At 41.8% G+C, this 22,613-nt stretch overlaps 1 protein-coding gene across 8 annotated transcripts in view; it reads right to left on the reverse strand.

Moving 5' to 3' along the window:
• The window catches only part of WDR37 (WD repeat domain 37), a 248,229-nt gene that overhangs the window by 48,346 nt on the left and 177,270 nt on the right, over positions 1-22,613 (reverse strand). For 6 of the 8 annotated variants that reach the window (XR_011020768.1, XM_068235816.1, XM_068235811.1 and 3 more), the window contains 3 exons: positions 19,611-19,687; positions 15,722-15,959; positions 11,299-11,440 (listed from right to left, as the gene is read on the reverse strand). Coding sequence is in view for 7 of the 8 variants with exons in the window: in XM_068235816.1 (XP_068091917.1) it covers positions 11,299-11,440; positions 15,722-15,959; positions 19,611-19,687 (457 nt within the window). In the remaining variant the exon portion in view is untranslated. The remainder of the gene's footprint in view (positions 1-11,298; positions 11,441-15,721; positions 15,960-19,610; positions 19,688-22,613) is intronic. The other 2 variants (XM_068235817.1, XM_068235815.1) reach the window with 1 other exon arrangement.

Consider the following 22,613-nt stretch of genomic DNA (forward strand, 5'->3'; position numbering starts at 1 on the left):
CGCCGTTACTATGGGAACGGCTCTCTACGGCTTCCTCCCTCATCACACAGCAGCCGCGGTGGGGCGCGCTGATGTGAATTAGTTACTATGAGCAGGACAGGGGAATAGAGGAAACGGCGCCAAGCTAAGGTAATAGCAGCGGCCCGGGGGGGGGGGGGGGGGGGGGGAGGGATTTCTATCGCGGACCACTTGACTTGCAAGCAAGCCGACTCCCCAACCTTTGACCCACTTTTTGGGGGTCAAAAATGTGTCTTGCTTGCGAGTATATACGGTAACTGAAAATAAAAATGCATAAATATTTTCTTTGCTACTTACCGTATGCTCTAGTAATTATCCGTACTACACAACCAATTATATATTTTTTTGTTTGTTTCAGCATCTCTTTAAAGCTTAAAGGTGGCCACACACTATACAATTAAAAGATCCAATTTTTCACCAATTCGATAATTTCCCCAAAAAAAAATTGATTGATAAATCAGATTGAATTTCCAGTTTTTTTTATTCTTGGAGATTGGACACGTAGGAACTTTTAGACCAACTTTATCAAGAATTGTATGGTGTGTGATGGATTGTCAATTACTTGATGTACAGTTCCAATCAATTTTTTCTGAGCTTTCAATTATTTCATTCATGACTGGGGTAAAATTGAACATAGATGTGCGGTACATTGGTTAGGTTTTTGAATTGGTACAATCAGTCAGAAAAAATGCTTGCTATTCCATGAAGGAGGAAGCACGGTAGTGAGTAATGGCTCACTGTTCCCCTATGATGCAGAATGGACCACAGACTATTGTGCAGACTTCTGGGCAATTTAACCCCCCGTCACCCGCAATCACAGCTGTGTAATCAACAACTCATTACCGTTTCAATTCAGAGACGTTTGCTACTCGGAATTACTCGGAAGCCCATCCCTGAGTACATATTACTCCATTCTTATTAAAGCTGAATCACCTGGTTTTGTAACTACAGAGCACAGCTCATGTGACCGTTGTCCATAACTCCGTAATCTGGAGTTACATTTCAAAAGTGTTACAGATGTTTCTTCATTCAGAGACGGTTGCTCTGCTGCGGTGCCACGTTCCCACGCGCGATAGCAGGCACTCCCCTGTGCTGTCCTCCGGTAGCCCTGGGATCAATGAAAGGGAACATGGTTCCGATCACCGATCCGTGTCCCCAGCAGAAAAACCGAAGCGCTCTTACTAGAGGCTTCAGTCTTTCTGCACATAAAATTTTCCGCATCCTCCTTGTGCTTCCGGTTAGCGAGAAGAGAAGTACAAGGAGAAAAAAAACTCAGGGTGGCCATCTTGTGGCCAAATAGTAAAACTACATCTACATATATTTTACATTAAATTTACACATATAACATTAAAAATTAACTTTATTTCCCACACCAAAATATTACCCAAATAAAATTTTTAATTGAAAAAAAATTACAATAAAAAAAAAAAAAAAAAAAAACACAAATCGTTACCTAAGGGTCTGAACTTTTTAAATATGCACGTGAAGGGGGTATACTTCGAACATTTTTTTTTAAATTATAAGCTTCTAAATAGTGATGGACGCAAAACGGAAAAAATGCACCTTTATTTCCAAATAAAATATTGGCGCCATACATTGTGATAGGGACAAAATTTAAATGGTGTCTTAACCGAGACAAACGGGCAAATAAAATACGTAGGTTTTAATTATGGTAGCATGTATTATTTTAAAGCTATAATGGACGAAAACTGAGAAAATTATTTTTTTCCATATTTTCTTATTAATCCTTTTAAAATGCATTTATAAAAAAATTATTCTTAGCAAAATGTACCACCTAAAGAAAGCCTAATTAGTGGCGGAAAAAAACAAGATATAGATCAATAAGTTGTGTTAAGTAGTGATAAAGGTATTAGCGTATGAATGGGAGGTGAAAATTGCTCTGATGCATAAGGTGAAAAATCCCCACGGGCTGAAATGGTTAAAGTGTAACTGTCTGGCATAAAATAAAATAAAAATAAATTATTTTGATCTGGTAAACAAGTACGGTAATAAGGATGCTAACCAGGCAATCCTAAAGTTAAAAATCACTGTTACTTTTCTTGTTCATAAATGATCATTCCCCACTTTACCTGACTTATTTGGCACACATAAAATTTGGTTCGCAAAAAGGAAGTTGCAGGGCATGCTGGGTTGTCCTTTTTTGCTTCTCTATTTCATCTCAGACTTAAAGTGACTCCGAGCTCACCCAAAAAAAGAAAGTTGTACTCACCAGGGGCTTTCTCCAGCCCAGTGCTGGTCGGGAGGTCCCACGCCGGCGTCCTGGCTCCTCTCCTTCTCCCCGCTCCGGAATGGCTGACAGGCCGCAACCCGGGCGACACTCGCCTGAGTGTCGGGCTGCAGCTTCTGCGTATGAAGCGGCTGACGTCACACGTCATCACGGCGGCCGGCGTGAAAGTACTGCGCATGCGCGATTAAAGCGCGCATGCGCAGTACTTTCACGCCGGCCGCCGTGATGACGCGAGGCGGCCGGCGTGTGACGTAATCCGCGTCATACGCGGAAGGAGCAGCCCGACACTCAGGCGAGTGTCGCCCGGGCTGCGGCCTGTCAGCCATTCCGGAGCGGGGAGAAGGAGAGGAGCCAGGACGCCGGCGTGGGACCTCCCGACCAGCACTGGGCTGGAGAAAGCCCCTGGTGAGTACAACTTTCTTTTTTTGGGTGAGCTCGGAGTCCCTTTAACTAATGCAGCCTGATTGGCTGAAGCCTCTTTCCCGCCTGTTTTCCCCTTCCACTGGTCCTCTCTGATTGGCCAATATTTCTAATGCTGTGACAATATACCTTCTATAGTGAAGGGCTGGCAATGCATACACAATCAGGCAGAGGAGAGTAAGGGAGGAAATTCCATCAGGATTGGCTTCAAAATAGCCACAATTAAAATGGGAATTGCTAAGAAGGATTCTTTTTTTACTGTAGAAAAATCACTAAAATCAAAACGTGGACAGTGCAATACATCTGTTCTGTAAGTAGAGCAAGTATCTATCTACTTATATATGTGCTTTTTTTCTGAGATAGTATGGCTGACAGCTCCTCTTTAAGTATTGACTGGTTAGATCCTCTGGCAGTCCAAAGACTCTGTTGACAGGCAAAAAGGGCTCTAGAAATTTGGGCCCAGCCGGCGCCACCATATGCCACAACCTGAATTATGGCTATAGTGGTGCTCAGACAGTAATTTAGGTGCAATCAAAGACGGAGCCCAAATTACTATAAAAACATAACTATATATGACCATATTTTAAGTCCAACTTTCACAGTCATACGTTACTACTGGGAAGACCATAGGTTTAACTATCCTGATATCTGTTGGTAAGGGGAGAGCTCTATCCTTGTACCTTGTTCTAGAAATTCTACTACCTCTGTCTGCCTCTGCCTAAAGGTGCCAATTAACGGTAAAATTTTTCCTTCAGATCAGATCTTCTGACGTGATTAGAAAAATCAAAACTAATCGGAAGGCACTTATCAATTGTTCCCATTAAGAGAACGATTTGAGGGCTGGTGCACACCAAGAGCACTTCTGAGTACTTTTAAAAACGCCATCGCTTTGACAAGCGTTTGGCTAATGTATATGAATGGGATGGATCACACCCGAGAGATGCGATTTTCTCCCAAAAGCAAATGCGGGTCCTGCAGCATTTTTGCTGATTTCTGAGGCAAATCAGCCTCAATGTTAAGTATAGGAAAGTGGAAAATCACTCTGAAAAGCGCTAGATTACAGCCCTTTTCCAAGAGTTTTTGTTACAGAAGCTGTTCAGTTACAGCTTTAGTGTAACAAAAAATAAAAAACCGCTACACCAAAACGCTCCAGAAATCACTAGGCATGTGTAGAAAATCACAAAGCACATGCCTAGAATAGCCTAGGATAATCATTTCAAAAAGCGCTAAGCATTTGCGATTACGCAAGCGCTTTTTGGTGTGCACTGGCCCCAAGAAGGGTTTACATTCAGATTCAATCATAAAATCCAGCTTTTGGATCGATATTTTTTCCTCTGCCGATCAACTAAAAAATTATTTTACATCAATTTGCGACACACGTCTTCGTTTTCAGTATTCTATACAATTCGATCATTAAAATTAAGTTAAAAGATCAAATCTGAACATTTGTACAGTTAATGGTCTCTTTAATAGTCTGCCTTAAACTACCAAAACAGTTTTGGAGCATACAAACTCCACAGAAGCAGTTTCTGGGCAGTGCAGCTGAGCATCTACTGCTAGTCCCATGATGTAAATAAATCAGTGTCAGGAAACCTCAATCACATGGCTAAGTGGTTATAATTCTCCTGCGTGCTACTTCATGACAGGTCCTCGTTAAAGCCTAACAGACTCCTACGTTGAAAAGGGGCGATGGGAAAAAAGGGCGCCGGGATTTTAACGATAAACATGGATTACGTTTAAAAATGTATTTCGTTTAAAAGTAATGTTTTTAAACTTTATAAATCATTAAATAATGTGTATTAAATCGGCAATTGTAAAAACGTTAATCTTTCGTTTAAATAATGAAACGCATAATAACGTTTTAAAAATGTTTTACTAAGTAACCCTCCCTGTACCTACCCCTAACCCCTAGACCCCCCTGTTGATGCCTAAACCTAAGACCCCCCCTGTTGGTGCCTAAGTAACCCTCCCTGTACCTACCCCTAACCCCTAGACCCCCCTGTTAGTGCCTAAACCTAAGACCCCCCTGTTGGTGCCTAAACCTAAGACCCCCCTGTTGGTGCCTAAACCTAAGACCCCCCTGTTGGTGCCTAAACCTAAGACCCCTCTGTTGGTGCCTAAACCTAAGACCCCTCTGTTGGTGCCTAAACCTAAGACCCCCCTGTTGGTGCCTAAACCTAAGACCCCCTGTTGGTGCCTAAACCTAAGACCCCCCTGTTGGTGCCTAAACCTAAGACCCCCCTTTTGGTGCCTAAACCTAAGACCCCCTGTTGGTGCCTAAACCTAAGACCCCCCTGTTGGTGCCTAAACCTAAGACCCCCCTGTTGGTGCCTAAACCTAAGACCCCCCTGTTGGTGCCTAAACCTAAGACCCCCCTGTTGGTGCCTAAACCTAAGACCCCCCTGTTGGTGCCTAAACCTAAGACCCCCCTGTTGGTGCCTAAACCTAAGACCCCCCTGTTGGTGCCTAAACCTAAGACCCCCCTGTTATTTTTTTCGTTTAAAAATAATGTAAAAAAAAAAAAAAAAAAAAAAAAAAAAAAAAAAGTTATGTTTTTCGTTTAAAAATAATGTTTGGGAAAAATATTGTACTGGTTTTCGTTTAAAAATAATATTTAAACATGTATAAATCATTAAATAATGTGTAATCATGAGAAACAGTAATAAAACATTAAGTCTCCGGGCGCCGCTTTTAAAACGTTAGTTTTCTCCGGCGCCCTTTTTTCCTACCGGGCGCCCATTAAACGATATTTATTATAGAAGTGAATGGCGGCGCCCGATTTGTCCACTAGCCTCAGGCGCCCGAATTTACTGTTTCCCCGAAATACAATGCGGGCTCAGGTGTATGCAGGGGTAACTCTCAGACCGAAAGGAAAAAAAAAAAAATTACAGGAAAGAACAGCCTTGTAAATTCCAAGAAAACAAAGCCGTGTAAATGTCTACATAGAGGATTTACAGAGTATGAAATGACAGAGAGAAGATTTGTCTACCAGCAGTAATTTGTACCAGTAATAAAAGAGAGAAGCTAAATTCCTTAACCTTTGACACAGCAACCCCCAGTGCTCTCCTGAAACCACTGAAGCCTTCCTGCACCTTGATCCTCCCTAAATCCACAACTCAGTTTGTTTTCATTAATAGGTGCAAACAAGGTAAGCCTACCCAAACCTACCAAACTCATTTGTCTGGCTCTCTCAGAGAAACAGCTCAGACTAAATCCACTCTGGGCTTTCAAAACAGTGCTGCTGTGCCATCTGCTGGCCAAAAGTGGGAATAACTGCTATACTGTCATTGCCTAGTCATAAATACAGTATATCCATGCTATTTTTAATGAAACCATTATTTTTAATTTATTTTGTTTTATTTGAAGACTGGCTGTCTCAGTAAACAATGTGGCGGGTCATATATTAATGGGCTGGTTAATGGGTCACTGCAGGACAGAGTGCAGGCTGGGTAAATTTGTGCATGCCTCTGCAGTGCCTTCGCGCCCAGGTCTTATCACACGGCTGCAGGCGCTCTTAAGAAAAGCTCTTTATTAAGATATAGTGGCAATGAAATTACGGAGAGGCAAAGCGAGCATTCGCCTAGTCCGTGGCAGTCATATTTCAGCTGTAAATCTTCCCTCAGATAGGCCACTCTAACACAAAGTATTACTTAGAAGTGAGTAATAAGCTTATGGATTTATAAATTGGAATCTCTACAGGACGGGTTTAAGTCCAAATTTATTAGAGAGAGAAAGAAAGTGCACAGGTGGGTTTAGGAAATGGCTTTTGTCAGAGGAAATACATATGGAAATTCTGGAATTAGGGCTAAATTTATCGTCTGTTGCGTCTAAACGCAAATGAGCAATCACTGCAGCCACTTATCAGCAGCAGGAGGAATAAACAGAGAGGAATGAGTCATCAGTGCAGCGTACCATGGTGTGCTGCCTCTCGGTTTGTACTTAAAGAGGAACTCCAGTGAAAATAATGTATTAAAAAAAAAAAGTGCTTCATTTTTACAATAATTATGTATAAACGATTTAGTCAGTGTTTACCCATTGTGAAATCTTTTAAATCCCTGATTTACATTCTGACATTACATGGTGACGTTTTTACTGTTGGCAGGTGATGTAGCTGCTGCGTGCTGTTTTGGCAGTTGGAAACAGCTGTAAACAGCTATTTCCCACAATCCAACAAGGTTCACAGACAGGAAACTGCCAGGAGTACCACGGTCCTCAGAGTTGCTTGTGGGAGGGGTTTCACCACAATATCAGCCATACAGCGCCCCCCTGATGGTCTGTTTGTGAAAAAGGAATAGATTTCTCATGTAAAAGGGGGTATCAGCTACTGATTGGGATAAAGTTCAATTCTTGGTCGGAGTTTCTCTTTAAAGGACAACTGAAATGAGAGGGATATAGAGGCTGCCATATTTATTCCCTTTTAACCACTTAAGTACCAGCAGTCTCTGCCCCCTTAAGGACAAGAGGCCGCTGGTACAATAACGACGGAATCACATGATACAGGAAGAGCCTGTGAGCTGCGGCGAGAAACGTTGGGTTTGAGCGGCGCGATCGGCAGGGAGCGACGGAACAAAGAATGCGCGCTGCGGACAGTGATTGAAATCTACGCCCTGCCAGCCAGGAGCACACCAAAACAGGGATAGATTTCAATCACCACGGTCCTTAAGTAGTTAATACCAGTTGCCTGGCTATCCTGCTGTTCCACTGCCTCTAATACTTTTAGCCATAGACCCTGAACAAGCATGCAGCAGATCAGGTGTTTCTGACATTGTCAGATCTGACAAGATTAGTCACATGCTTGTTTCTGGTGTTATTCTGACACTACTGCAGCCAAATAAACCTGCAGGACTGACAGGCAACTGGTATTCTGTAAAAGGAAATAAAACATTCCTATTTTAATAACTAGATTTTTTTTTGGGGGGGGGGGGGGGGGTAACAGGGTTTGGACACCAAAGCTGTAATTTTCGACATTGCGTCCCTACAGCACTATAGCTTGCAATGTTAATTGCGGCTATGATGGCTCTGGGATGTTTAGATTCGGTACAACTCTGCAAATGGCACTACAAACGGGCAGTGGAGTCGGTACAAAAATCATCTGACTCCAAAGTTTATGGAAACACGACTCCAGGTACCCAAAATTCCTCTGACTCAGACTCCACAGCCCTGGCTAAGAATATGAGGATTACTGTACTTATTACATTTGCCTGTGTTTTACCACATACTCATCACTTAAGTCAATGGCCCGTTGGGGTATTGACTTTTTTTTGGTGTCCATTCATGCATTTTTTGTTAAAGTTTAAAAATCAGTCTTCTGCTTCCCGCCACCGCATTTGTAATTATAATTTATTTAACAGCAAACTGAAAAAAATTGTGAATGAACACACACACTGAAAAAAATGTAATTGCATGCAGAAAAACAAGAAAAAATGGCCATGACATTGTGAGGACAAACATATTCCCTGCCTCACATACCACTGCACTGTTTTAGTCACACAACACAAAACCCAGCAACGCAATATCAATATATATAGATCATTTGGCGGAAGCAGAAATATTTACGGAGAGATGACACTATGAAGACTGTTTTTTAAATTTTTAGATTTGAATAAAACTAGTTATGAAATAATAAAAAAAGGATTTATGACCTGATAAAACATCAATCATCACATTCCTAATAGGTTATTGCAGCTTTTAGTGAGGTGTATCCTTAGCCCCACCCTCTGCAGCAGAGCCGCGATATGCAGCAAACAAGGTACATTTCAGAGCCCTGAGGCACCCGATTAGCAGCAAACAAGATACATTTAGAATAGTGGTCACCGGGGGCTTGTGCACATGCAAACTGCGGCATTGCATAGCGGGCGTTACACATTATAATAGGCGCCTATAGCAGCACAGTTTTTTCTGGAAGGGCTCTTGCGCCATTTTTTCCTGACTGGATCTCATAGTGGTCAAGTGATTAATGATTGGCTCTTAGTTCGGCCCTCTCTCTCCCACTGTTATTCTAATGGCAGGATCATTAGGGAAAATAGTGAGACTCATTAAAGGGAACCCAATGTGAGAGAGATATGCAGGCTGCCATATTTCCTTCCTTGTAACAATACCAGTTGCCTGGCAGCCCTGCTGATCTTCTGGCAAAAGTCATGTCAAACCCCTGGAACAAGCATATGGCTTATCCAGTAAAACCTGAGTCAGCCGAGTCAGAGTACCTGATCTGCTGCATGCTTGTTCAGGGTCTATGGCTTTAAGTATCAGAGGCAGAGGATCAGGAGGACTGCCAGGCAACTGGTATTGCTTAACAGGAGATAAATATAGCAGACTCCACATCCCTCTCACCTCAGGTTCCCTTTAAGAAAAAAAATAAGATCTGCAGAAGTTCTGTTCACATATGGAGTAGCAGCTAGGAGCAGGTCTCCACAGCTTGTATCTGTACAGGCTCTGGGGTCTTAAAGTGAACATGAAATTACATTTTTTTTTTAAAGTTAGATACCTACCTTAGTGTGAGGGAAGACTCTGAATAGTCCTCAGCCATCCTCAACTCCACTGATCCAGCACTGGATCCTCTAAGAGCTTGTTGGATTAGAAATCGAGGCTTTTTCCTCCATGCACATGCGGCTTTGTGCTACTACACCTGCACAGTCATGTCTCACGCAGCCGCAGTGCATCCATGCTCCCTCCCCTGCAGGGGAGCAAAGCCGCAAATCAGAAGAGGGTCCCAGCAAGCAGCAGCTGGGCCGAGGTGACATAAGCATCTAGATCAGGGGTGTGAAACTCAATCACGTGAGGCGCCAAAAGGTACAGGCCAAATTGTTTATTTAGATCTAACATTTATTAAACAGTCTCAAACTTAGTGGGAAACCTACAGCAAACACGGAAGGCTGACCCTCACCCTTCTTCAGAGTAGCGCAGTGGAGCAGTTTCATATTTACCTGCCCCATATTGCTTTGGGTCTCCTCTGATGTTCCCGACAATCACATGCTTAATACTGCATACCTCTAGGTCTGAACGCATGTCATGTGATCAGTAGCTGGAAGTATGGAAGAATAGAGCGTGCGACTGCCAGGAAGAACTCATATTGCTGGAGCAGGTAAATATTACACTGTTCCACTGTACTACTCTATGTGGGGAGAGGGTTCCGAAGGGATAAGGTGTGCAGCTGTGTGCATGTTTTACTTGCATGTTTGGATCCCAAGAGATGCCAGATGCTAATTTCTACGGGGGGTTCCCGTGAGTTGTTGCTGCACGCCAGCTCAAATGACAATGTTTCAACCAGAAATGCTGTCACCAGTGTTTTCCTCTGGATGGGAAGCCAGTGTGCTGTTACTCTTTTACAGCTTACAATGATGCAAAATATAATAAGAGAAATCGTAACCAAGTTTTGAACTTCATCCCAATCAGTAGCTGATACCCCCTTTCCCATGAGAAATATTTTCCTTTTCACAAACAGATCATCGGGGGGTCTGTATGGCTGATATTGTGGTGAAACCCCTCCCACAGTGTGATGTCAGGACCATGGTTCTGACATCACACTGTGGGAGCCTTGTTGCATTGTGGGAAATAACAGCTGTTTCCAGCTGGCAAAAAAAAAAAAAAAAATCAAGCAGCATCCGAACACTGAATCTAGCGCAGGAGACTTGGGCGCAGCCGGTGCCACCATAGGCCGTAATAGTAATTACGGCTATAGCAGCACACAGGGAGTAACTTCGGCACCGTCAGAAGACGGAGTTGAAGTCACTATTAAACCACAATAGCTGGAAGCCAAATTATTTCATTACCCACCATCCATGGCGGCCTGGAGGAGGAATAGTATTTAACACAGCCAGGAACTTGTACAACAGCAGGATCAGCCATATACTGGCATATCCTGCGCCCAAGCCTCATGTGCAGTTTCCTCTTGTACACAGCAGCATCTCCTTCCACTGACATCACCAGCCAGCAGTAAAAATGTCACTGTGTGATAAATGTCAGAATGTAAATCGGTGAGAGGAAAGATTTTACAATTGGCAAACACTGACTAAATCATTTATATATCATTATTGTAAAAATGAAGCACTTTTTGTTTTATTGCATTATTTTCACCGGAGTTCCTCATTAAGCTCTCGAGGGCCACATAAAATGTCAAAGAGGGTCGCATTCGACCCGCAGGCCGTGTGTTTGACACCCGTGATCCAGATCATTCCCTCTACCTTGGAACAACAGAATACCCAAGCAGCTTAGGGTGACCCAAAGCCACAAGGAAAGTATAGGGGACTAAAAAAACAAAAAAGCCTTTCTACTAAAAAGAAATGCTTAGTGTGATTTGCCTTCTTAAAACAGAAAGAATTTAAAATAATCCAGCTTTAAGTGAACATCTGTCGTTACCCACAATGCATCACTACTGAATATGCAAATTCTCTTTTTATGCCCCTGAAGCCAGGCTAGCATCCAGAACCGCTGATGTATAGTAAATATTTTATTTTTCTTCTCACAGGTTTACTTTAAGTGATTCCATCATGAACAAAGTTCAGAGAGCTGTTGTGTGATGTGTTTTATCCTTCACCTAATCAGGAAATAACGAACAGACCATCATGACGATCATTTGCCATAATAATATACCATATATGAAAATCTATACTTACTCGGTGTGACCCTGGAAAACATTCACAGAATGTATTGACGGGTCTCTGAAATCCCAGAGGCGGAAGGTAGTGTCCCGAGAAGACGTCACCACCAGGCGTTGCGTGGGATGGGTACAGCAGTGAGTCAGTTCCTGGTCATGACCTGAAGCAGAAATCATCTTGTTATGGATCTGCCAGAGTACGTCTCCCACATAAAAAGATACATTTAATTCATCAGGGCAAGTGCTGTAGCCAACAGGAGAAGATTTAAACTGAAATTCTACCTTTTAAAGAGGAGCTGTCAGCAAGATTATCAGAAAAAAAAACACCTATAAGTAGAGAAATACTTGCTCGACTTACATATGTATTGCACTCTGATTTTTGTAATTTTTCTACAGTAAAAATAAAATAAAAAAAAATCCTTAGCATTTCCCATTTTTTACTGGCTATTTTGAAGCCAATCCTGAAATGTCCTTCCTTACTCTCCTCTGCCTCAATGTGTATGCATTGCCCACCCTCCACTATAGAAAGTGCATTCTTTCAGCAAGAGAAATATTGGCCAATCAGAGAGGAGCAGAGGTGTGGAAGGGGAAAAAAGGAGGGAAAAAGGCTTCAGCCAATCAGGCTGCATTAGTTAAGTCTGAGGGGATGTAGAGAAGCAAAAAAAGGACAACCCAGCATGCCCTGCAACTTCCTTTTTGTGTACCAAATTGTGTGTGTACCAAATAAGAGTCAGTAAAACTGGGAAATGATCTTATCGACATGAAAAGTAATAGTGATTTTAACGTTTGGATTGCCTGGTTAGCATCCTTATTACTTGTTTACCAGGTAAAAAGAAATAATTGATTTTTTGATTTTATGCCTGACCGTTCTACTTTAAGAAAAAGGCAACCCACTCAGTTTAGACCTAATTACAAGGATTTTACCAAACATTTATTTCAGTTTTCATACCCCGATTTTATGTGCAGAGAGAGATAATTCCATCCATGTCTGATGTGTGTTAGTTAGTGTGCTACACCAGATGTTGCTATGCTTCCTGGTTTGTGCAGCTTATTACTGGCCAATCAGGATGTTAGACAGTATACCAAAGAAACAGTAATTTTTGTGGTTTGAAACTATTGTTTGAGTTTCTGGGCAATTCTATAGATTCATAACTCCACTGCATGGAGCTGGAGAGGATCACTCTCTCCAATAAAGGTGTTTTTGTGGCTATACCGATTACAGCATAGATTATGCTGTCCACACTTGTTTTATGGCCCTAGCAAGATAGGCCCACAGGCTGTGAGGGTCACCAGCGGTAGGCAAGGGGTGTAAACCTTGGGGGGGGGGGGGGGGGGAGCCTTCAATGTTTTGCTGGGGGGCTCCATGATTTGTAATTACGCCCCTGGCAGTGGGGGATGGGTCTGGCGGAGATCCAAGCATTGGACTCAGTCTGACACTTTTACCTGAAGGGCCTGAAGCTGTGCCGGATTTTATCTGGCAACAGCGCCAATTAGACCCTGGACCTACGGAGAAAAAAGCCAATCACTAACAGTCTAACATAGGATTGGAAAGGGTTTCAAAGGTGAATGGAGTAGATATGAGCGGGTATGTCGGGGCAAGTACATTTGTCACACTGCAAAATCTGATTGGCTGCTAAAAAGTTAAAGATATATTTTTATTTCAGTGCTCTATTAAAGTGGTCTGAAGCTCTGACATAACATTCAATAAAAATGTGTTTTCCAACTTTTTATTACCCATACAGTTATCATATTTGCTTTTGTGCACAAGTAATATTGTCTGCCTACAAATTACAAGTTTCCAAAGTGTAGTTTATATTGCCCTGAAAGCTGCCATTGCATTTTATTCCAACTGCTTTTTATTATATATTATATATTAAAATCTTCTATTGAGCTGTTCTGAACTGTGTGTGTGCCTGAAGCAGAGAGAGCTTCTCAGAGAGTGTCTTTTACTTGTTACACACAAATGTACCAACATTGGAACGTAAACAGATACTGTTATCTCCAGTCCGGATGCGTATTTGTAACGGAATAGCCTTTGCATAGCAGGACAAAGTGCGTTGTTTAACCATTTCAGTGATGTTCTGCAACAATTTTTTTCTGGGATAGTAGCTTTAAAGCTGTAAGGAATCTTTTATACCAAAGTAGAAATGCTGACTTTCAGACCACTTTAAGATAAGTCTTCTAAAGAGCAATGCTTAATGACTTCTAACAGTTTAAAAAGACTGATATCCCTAATGAGCCATACACAAACTTAAGAACAAAGACGAGAAGGTGATCTTCAGCAGCCAGATTCACGATGTAATTATCCTGCAGAGGTTGTGGAAAGGATTCACAATGGAAATAAAAGTCTGACTAGTCAGTTTGGAGCACACCATTTTATTCCACTTCCCCCCAATTTATAAGTTGGACACGCTTGTAGTCTTCTATGAACACCAAATACATGGAGAGACTCTAAAACATTCCCTGGCCTGTATTTGTATATGCTCTGAAAAGCATAGTGTGTTTTAGGTGTAATGATCAATTGGGTCACTGAAGATGTGGACTGATAGGACAGGGTAGGGTAGGGCAGGCAAGATAGTGATGCATACAATTTGCCAATTACTAAAATGAGAGGTGGATCACCCATACAAAGACTATCGCACACAGTAGGCCTGCACGATTTTAGGAAACCATTTAATTGCAATTTTTTTCTGTCAAAAATTGTGATTTCGATTTTTTCAAGATTTTCTTCAAATCAAGCTTTAGCATTAACTTCACAATGTACAGTAACCTTTACAAACACGCATTGACAGAAAATGACATACTATCAAATTGATAGTAGGATGTAATTTTCTGTCATGTTTATACATTTTGCTGCATTGTGAATTTATCAAAACAAATAGCAGCTTTTAATAAATGCAAAGCTGAGCACCACAGCAGGTCCCGGGCAGTGGTCACTTACTGGGCAGTGGTGGTGATCCAAGTAGTTTGCGGATCCTTGTCCTGCACAAGCAACGTGCTGGCCGCATTACACTGCTTACTACCGATGTGACTCCTTCCGGCCAGAAAGAGGAAGCGTGCCGCGCGGCCAACACAAACAATTTTACGCATGAAATCGCGATATCTATTTTAAAACGATATAGCGTGCAGCCCTAGCCCACAGGAATTGAGACTCTATACCTTGGCAACCATTCACGGCCGAGCACAGTACAAATGTGTCGCAAGTAGGGATGATCAATGTGACATGCAAATTGCACAATTCTGCAAATTTTTGCAGGCAAATGTCTGCAGTTTTAAAATAAACCAACTGAATTTCACCTTGGAGGAATTTGATTGATGCATTTTCAAGCAGCATACATTTGGATATAGAACTTTAAGCCTCCATCAATTCAGGATTATTTGCATCTCAGACTACCCCTAGGCACTAGCCTGTAGGCTAGCAGTGCATTATGTTGCTATGGCGGGGGGATGAACAGGAGAGAGGAGACCTATGACCTCGTCCTGGGTTTGGATGTGTATGAATCCTTAGGGACAGACTCCACTATGGCCAAATCCAGCCCTATTCTGTAGCATTTCCTTGCAGGCAAGTTGTAATTAAATGCTGCCTATTACTCCTATAGGTGGCCACACACCATACGGAGGGGCGACGAGCGCCACGTGTGCGACATCACCGGGCGGGTGAGTGGTGTAAACAATGGGGTTGGCAGGATCAGCGTCGCTGGGGGTGAGTAGAGCTACCGGTCGGGCGGGCTGGGGGGTCAACGCTGCCATACACACGCCTGATGCGGTTGCTATCGGCTGCCTCAGCCGACTTATAGCAGACCTTAAACCAAACATTTTTTTTTTAATTCAAAATATTTAGTTGCAGCACTCTGACACATACAAAGATAAATAAACACTCCTTCAAGCCTATGAGCATTTCAGTGCATACTTTTCACCCTTCTCTTTTCATAACTAGGGTCATACAGGTGGCAGCCATTAGCAATTCCTCCTTTGCCAGACACCACCTACTCCACCAGTTTGCCGGATTCTGTCCCTGCAATATGGAAGGAAGGGAGGGGTTCCTCCAGTAAATGTAAAATATTTTATATTTGTCATCATGCAGCTGAAAAAGGCTGCCATTTATTATAATTTAGAAAATAGTTTTTATTTCTGAAATCTTGTATTTTTTATTTGGGTCCACTTTAAGTTAGGCGTGTGTACACAGGCCTTTAGTCAGACTTTTAAATAAAAACAGAAATTTAGATGATAATTATTGAAGAAGAAAAAGAAAAAAAAAAAAGGTATAAGAAAAAACATTACAATTCATTTCCAGTCCAATGACACTTGGTGAAATTCTCCCTTTAAGACTCAAAGAACCCTTAAAATCAAATAATCCCCCAAATGTCCAAAATAGCTCCAGTATTCATCATGTTGGTCCTGTTATTATGGTTACTATATTAGGTCCATGAATTAGTGTCTACCTGTCAGGGAATGGACCAGCTCTGAAGTCTCCACGTCATACAGGTTGGCTGTCCTGTCCCAGGAGGCAGTGACTGCCTGCTTCCCCCCCACCAGCCAGTCTGCTGCTATGACCACGCCCTGGTGGCTTTTCAGCATTGTGATGGGGACTCTGACAGTGGGACAATCGCTGGAAATATCTCCATCCTGGTCAAGTTCATCTTTGTCAGAGAAATCCACCTCTTCCTCTCCAGAAATCTGCTGAACAGAAGTACAAGAGTATAACGCAAGTCAAAGTAACCCCTAGAGATGGGAAACTAGATGCTAATAAATTTCAAGTTGGTGATCATCTTATATTGTTTTTATTCTAATTTTAAGTTGTGTGTAAACTTACGCTGCTTGAAACTGGACCAATTAAAATCAGCTGCTAATTTGTTTGGTCCCATTTCAAGCTGCATAAAATTGACATAAAAGGTATCATCAAAAATATTGGCATTTCATTGATAATCACCAGCAAACAGCATAATCATGCATTTATGCAATAAGTACACATGGAGGTATAAGTGCTTCTACTACCTGCAAACACTTAACATCATGAATACTTCAGATAGAATGATGCATCCTACAGAGTCTACTGGTAAAGGGCTCTGCCTCTGATACAGGAGACCTGGGTTTGAATCTCAGCTCTTTAGTGTTCTTCAAAGCCTCTTCTTGTTCAGTAGGAAACCTTTGGCAAGACTTCCTATAGAGCACATCCTAGTGGCTGCAGCTCTGGCACTTTGACCCCTCCAGGAGAAAAGCACAATAAACTGTAAAAGTTCTGTGTCTTCAGTGTTGGGCTGGGAGGTGGAAAAGCAGAAGAAATCCACTTGCTGGCCAAGCAGCAGTAATCAGGTGTTGCTGCTCACAGTGAAGACTTGCTGCAGGTTTCTATTGGGAGTGATAACACAGGGTTACTGCTGCTTGGCCAGCAGGTGGATTTCCTCAGCTTTTTCAACTCCTAGTCCAACACTGTGTGTCTTGACTTGTCTTGAACTCAGTAGTGTGTGCAGGCAGGTTGTAAAATTATGGACAGTAGTGGTGGTAATGTCTAAAGGTGGCCACTAACGGTCCACTTTCTAGCAAAAAAAAAAAATCGGTCGAGCGATCAGAAATTCTGATCGGAAGAAAAATCGTTCACTACACCATCAATGAACCAATCTTCGCTTCCTATCACAAAAATACAAGTCAGACAACTATTTTTATAATCTTTCGTAATCGATTGTGCCCATCAATTGAGATTATTTACAACTAATCCGATCATAATTTCTGATGACTCCAACGATTTTTCGCCGGAAATTTCACCGCTAGTGGCCACCTTAAGAGACGTCATGGAGAAGCAAGTAATTTATTTGCTCAGCTGATAGATTTGCCATCCTGCTTTAGCACATGGTCATGACTAGAAAATCAGATACTAACATCACTTGACCAAACTGATCACATGCTTCTCCTTGAGTTCTCCCAGACATGACCACACATGACCACCACTAATAGACATACAGTGGGATGCTAAAGTTTGGGCAACCTTGTTAATCGTCATGAGTTTCCTGCATAAATTGTTGGTTGTTACGATAAAAAAAGTCAGTTAAATTTATCATATAGGTGTAGGAGACACACACAGTGAGATTTGAGAAGTGAATGAAGTCTCCACTCGAGCTACTGTAACAGCAAAGCTTCTTGCTACTTATTGCTTGTCTTGCCACATGAACATAGCATGGCTACAAGCTTTTTGTGGCAATCCTGTATTGGACCACTGTATACTTAACTGTTGCCAAAACTGCAAACTTTGGAGCCTTACTAGTTCAGAAGTGCTGCCTGCGGTCCCTGTGGGTTTCCCAAACTCAGCTAAACTTCCTGGCATGAAATCTACTCACACCACCTGTTTCTCATTCGATATGCTATTCTGTACTGGCCATACTTCCACTCACCTCTTCCACATAAGACTGACAAGCAATATGACATGGAGGGAGGCCAGGTACTCAACTCTGAATTCACATTTTAAACTGACTTCAAAGCTCCACCTGTGCTCAGCAGAGCAGGCCACAATGCAAGGGTTCTAAGGTACTCTCTCAATATGAGACCCTAAGTTTTTACTGGCAGAGTCATTTTATTGGTACTCTACATATTCAGTATCATTTTTTTCCCCATGTAAACTATTTTTACTGTTTGACTTTTACAAAACTTGCCACATCTCAAAGGTGCTGCACGGAACACATGACAAAAAAACTTGATGCTTTTTATACAAAATGTGAACAAATATAGCAGCATAAGAGATCACCTGTTACCAGCAGCCTCAAGGCAGGCTTTCAGCAAGGCATTGGCAGATGTGACAGGATTAAAAGGACCACGAACATGAAAATTTTAAATGTAAAAACAATGTACGCACACTTATAAAAATGTCCATTTTCCCTAGCGTAAAATGCGCTATAAATTAATATTCTCCTAAGTTGATGTTGCCTACAGCAGGCAGTAAAAATGTGACAGACCCGAAAGGTTTTGGAGTAGTCCATCTCCTCATGCGGGATTCTTAGTAAGGATCTATGCAAATACGCCAGCCGTCCTCACTACTCACTTGAAAGCTATTTTGACAGTTGGACTGAGCAACTGCGTTCAGTAAATGTAAAATATCAGTGAGGGTCACACTGTAGCCACTTCCTGTCTGAGTCAGGACTGAGTCAGCCACTTGCATACCTGATGTTTAACTCTTTCAGACAGAGAAAGAAAAAAAGGAACACAGCATAGTTATCAGTGTGCTTGGCACTGTACATACACATGTCCATCTCATCATGTCACTTATCCTTTAAGAAAACCCTAAGAACCCCTGTGAGGATATGGACAAGGCCAAACCCTGTCAGATTGCTCAGATTTTTACAACCTATTAGACAAGGATGTAGGGAAAAAATATGGTGCATTTTACTCTGGAACAAATATACATTTTATACATATGCTTAAATGTGCATTTTGTATTTTACTTTTTTTTCCACAATAGTGGTTCTTTTAGCAGGACAATGACCAAGCCCAGATGGTTAATAAATCACTGTATGAGTAAATTTAGAATATATAAGTGCAAAAGTGCTTACGTTATTTACAGGTAAAGGTATGTACAGTAGAAACAAATGGTAAAATTAACCATTTACTGACATCCTAACATATTAAAACGCCATGCTTACCGCTATTAATGGCAACATGATGTTGTAGTACTTCGCGCGTTCCCGCCGCTGCTACCGCTGTGTGCACGCTGCTACCGCCGCTGTTTCCGTCGGCATCCCGTGCTGGGTGATTGGGGAAGAAGACCGAACGGTCCTCTACCCAATTGCAGTGCCTGGAGTGAACGGACGTGACCGCGAACAGCGGCTACGTCCATTCACAAAAACAGGAAATGTAACAATTAAATAAAGTGTAAAAAAAAAAAAAAAAAAAAAGTGAACACTTCCTATAACGAGTGTTCACTAGCGCCATCTTGTGGCCAAAAAGTATATTACACCTACAAAATACATACATTTTCAAGTACATACACATTAATAAAATTACACTTCCAACCCTCCAACCCCGCATCATTTCTGATCTGGCTGGTTACTACAGGTTAAGCTCACAGACAACCACTGCTGTCTCCAGGAATTGAGTCTAATCAGTGCGGATATCCTAGACGGCAATCAAGACGCACGGCAGTATATGATGCATCACTAAATGCAAAGCACATAAGCCGCCTCTGCCTCTATGCATAAAAACAGATCTATCCGGAGGCCTGTGAATGAATGATGTTGTATTTCCAATGTCAGAGGAAACACAAGCTATTAGATATAATCATACAGAAATGACAGCAATCATCGCCATTTCTCCCATTATGCCTTGTCATTTCAGCTGGGAGCTTACACTGGTGTCTGCTGTCGGCTGTGGAGTGGGTAACTGCACCACATAGCGCCAGATGTGAGCTGTCTGATCCCCAGATGCTGTGAAACAAAAAGAGAAAGTCAGATGCTGCAACTACAAAGTCAGTCACATTCAGTTTTACATTTTCCTAACAAGGACAAGCGCAGATGGGCAGCACATATGAAATGCACTATTCTTTCTGCGTTTTTACTTCACCTGTGAAGCGCTTGGGCCATAAAGATTTGTGCAGTTGTGTTTTCTGAACACTCCTGAATTCAACAAGCCGAGTTTGGAAAATATAAACTGTGGTAAGCTAAGCCTAAGGCTTTGTGCTGAAGTGATTCAAATGTAAGAAATCAGGATGGTTAAACAAGCGCATTCAATTAAAGTGAGGAACGCTTGGGCAATATAAACTGGAAATATGATTATATTATACGCAAGAGGATGCATTAAAGTGACACCAAGCGGAAAAAAAATACGATATACCGTAATGAATTGTATGTGTAGTACGAATAATTAATAGCACATTAGTAGCAATGAAAATGGTCTCATATTTTTATTTTCCATTACATAGTTTTTTTTATACATAACATTGCATCATTCTCTAATATTTTCAATTTACAAACTACACTCAGCATTCTAAATGATTTCACAGGGCAAGCTAATAAACTTTTGAACTATACTCTGCAGAAAAAAACATAATACAGTAACAGACACTTGAGAGAATAAGCTTCAGAAGACAGAGCGCTCTGCGACTTTGAAAGTCGTGGAACTCAGATAAGCTCTTTTGCATAGATAAACAACTGGTGTTTCTTAACTCTTCTCTTAACCTAACTCTTAACTGGAAACAATATTAGACTCCAATCTCTGCTGCCAATGTTTTATTTCTTAGATGTACTACACATACAAATCATATAAGTTTATTTTCACTTCAGATTCCCTTTAAAGTGAACCTAAGGTCAGAGGTATATGGAGGCGGCCATATTTATTGCCTTTTAAGCAATACCAGTTGCCTGGCAGCCCTGCTGGTCTATTTGGCTGCAGTGGTGTCTGAATTACACCAGAAACAAGTATGCCTCTGACATTGTCAGAAACATCTGATCTGCTGCATGCTTGTTCGTGTCTGTGGCTAAAATGATTAGAGGTAGAAGATCAGCAAGATAGCCAGGCAACTGGTATTGTATAAGAGGAAATAAATATGGCAGCCTCCATATCCCTCCCACCTTGCATAAGAATGTCGCCCCAGTGCTGTACCCAGGAAAAAAAAAAGTCTGTTTCTAGGAGTGTCAGGAGAAAGTATGCCAGAGCCAGGAATAGGTAACTCCCCTTTGACCTATAAAGAGGACATGAGCTTACAAAAAAAAAAAAAAAAACTATATTGCACCCAGCACAGTATTATAAATAGTAAATACAACGGTAGTGTTTAGTTAAACCTCACCCACTGCTGAAAATGTCTGATAATTGGGGTCCTGTATCAAATTTCAGGCTACTGCTTGCTTAAAAACGCAAAACGTGTACAATCTTTGTGATTTTTGTGCATCTGGGAGTGGGTGAAAAACATTTTAGAGGGAAAGTTGACTAATATGTGAGGAGGCAATTAGTAATGCCCCACACATTTTAGCTCCAATTCATTTTAAAGTTGGTCTTTCAATGTGAGGCTTACTTTACTAAACACAGCAACTCTAAAAGCATTCACGCCAAAAAATACAGCACTTCGTAGTCTTAAAAAGGCTCCTCCCATATTGAGGACCACTCCAAACCCAAACCCCTATTTTCAGCTCCATGTTCTACATGCACATTTCTTTTAGCAGATTATCATAAGTAATCATAGTGGCAGAAAGGATTCCCTATATTAGGCCCTACCAGTATGTGACAGCAGATGTCACTGCTGCAGCATCCATAGAAGCTTGCTATATCAGTCACACAACTGCTGCAGCATCACTGGCTTAGATGTGAGGGCATGTACTGTATGTAGATTAGACTCCAGTTGCTTACGTCTATGCAACCAGGAAGAACACTGGAAAAGCAGCTGTAGATGTTAATGTCACGAAGGGCTCAAATGAGATTGATAAGTACCTGCAGGTGACTCTATACTGAACAAAAGGTCTAAGTCAATGCAGTGTAATACAACGGGACATAAACAAGTAAAGAGGAATGAAGAGGCTGCAAACCCCTGACTACAAAGTTGTAATACATAAAAGACAAACAGAGTTTGAAAAATATTGGGCATTATGGAGGGTTTTTTTTCGGGAAGGGGGGGGGGGGGGGGGAGGATATTTTTGGTTCATAAAGTTAATAACGTCAGCAGGAATTCACCAAATTTTCTACTGTTATCCATTAGTGTTAACCAACCCAGTCCTCAAATACCGCCACCAGTGCATGCTTTGTAGAAAACCACATACCTGTATGGTCTAAGAGCATCTTGTATTTCTCTCTAATTAGCGTCCCCCCTGTACCCCCTTCCGTACCCCATGTGTCTCCCTTCTGCCCCATTGTCTCCCCTCTTGCTCTCCTTCACTCCCCCGAATAAAAGCAAGCAGCACGGCTCGCCTAATCCACTGGAGTCCGCGGCAATCAGAGACCTCTCCTCTCCCGCACTGCTCCCCTAGTGCCGGCTATTGATGATGATGTGATGTCTTATCCAGCCATTTGAAAATCCTGCAATTTAAATCAATTAATTAATCAAGCCACACCTGCACTCCTGCTTGGTAACTCCTGCTGTGTATTTGGGAACAAGACAGCATGAGTCATCAGAAGGGAGGGGTTGAGAAGTAACCCAATAATAATTAGTAAGAGGGCTAGAGGGCCTTGTGGAATTTTTCATATGGCTGGCTAAGATGTAGGTAGGTAGGTAGGTAAGTAGGTGTGTGTGGGTGTAAAAGGAACAAAACAAAAAAAACACAGCATTTGCACTTTAATTATATGGATCCATAAGATTGTCACTTTAAGCTTGACACTTTACCTTCCATCTCACAGGCATCCTCTCTGGACAGTTACTAAAATATA

This window comes from Hyperolius riggenbachi, chromosome 5 (genome assembly GCF_040937935.1).
Source record: "Hyperolius riggenbachi isolate aHypRig1 chromosome 5, aHypRig1.pri, whole genome shotgun sequence".
Lineage (NCBI taxonomy): Eukaryota > Metazoa > Chordata > Amphibia > Anura > Hyperoliidae > Hyperolius > Hyperolius riggenbachi.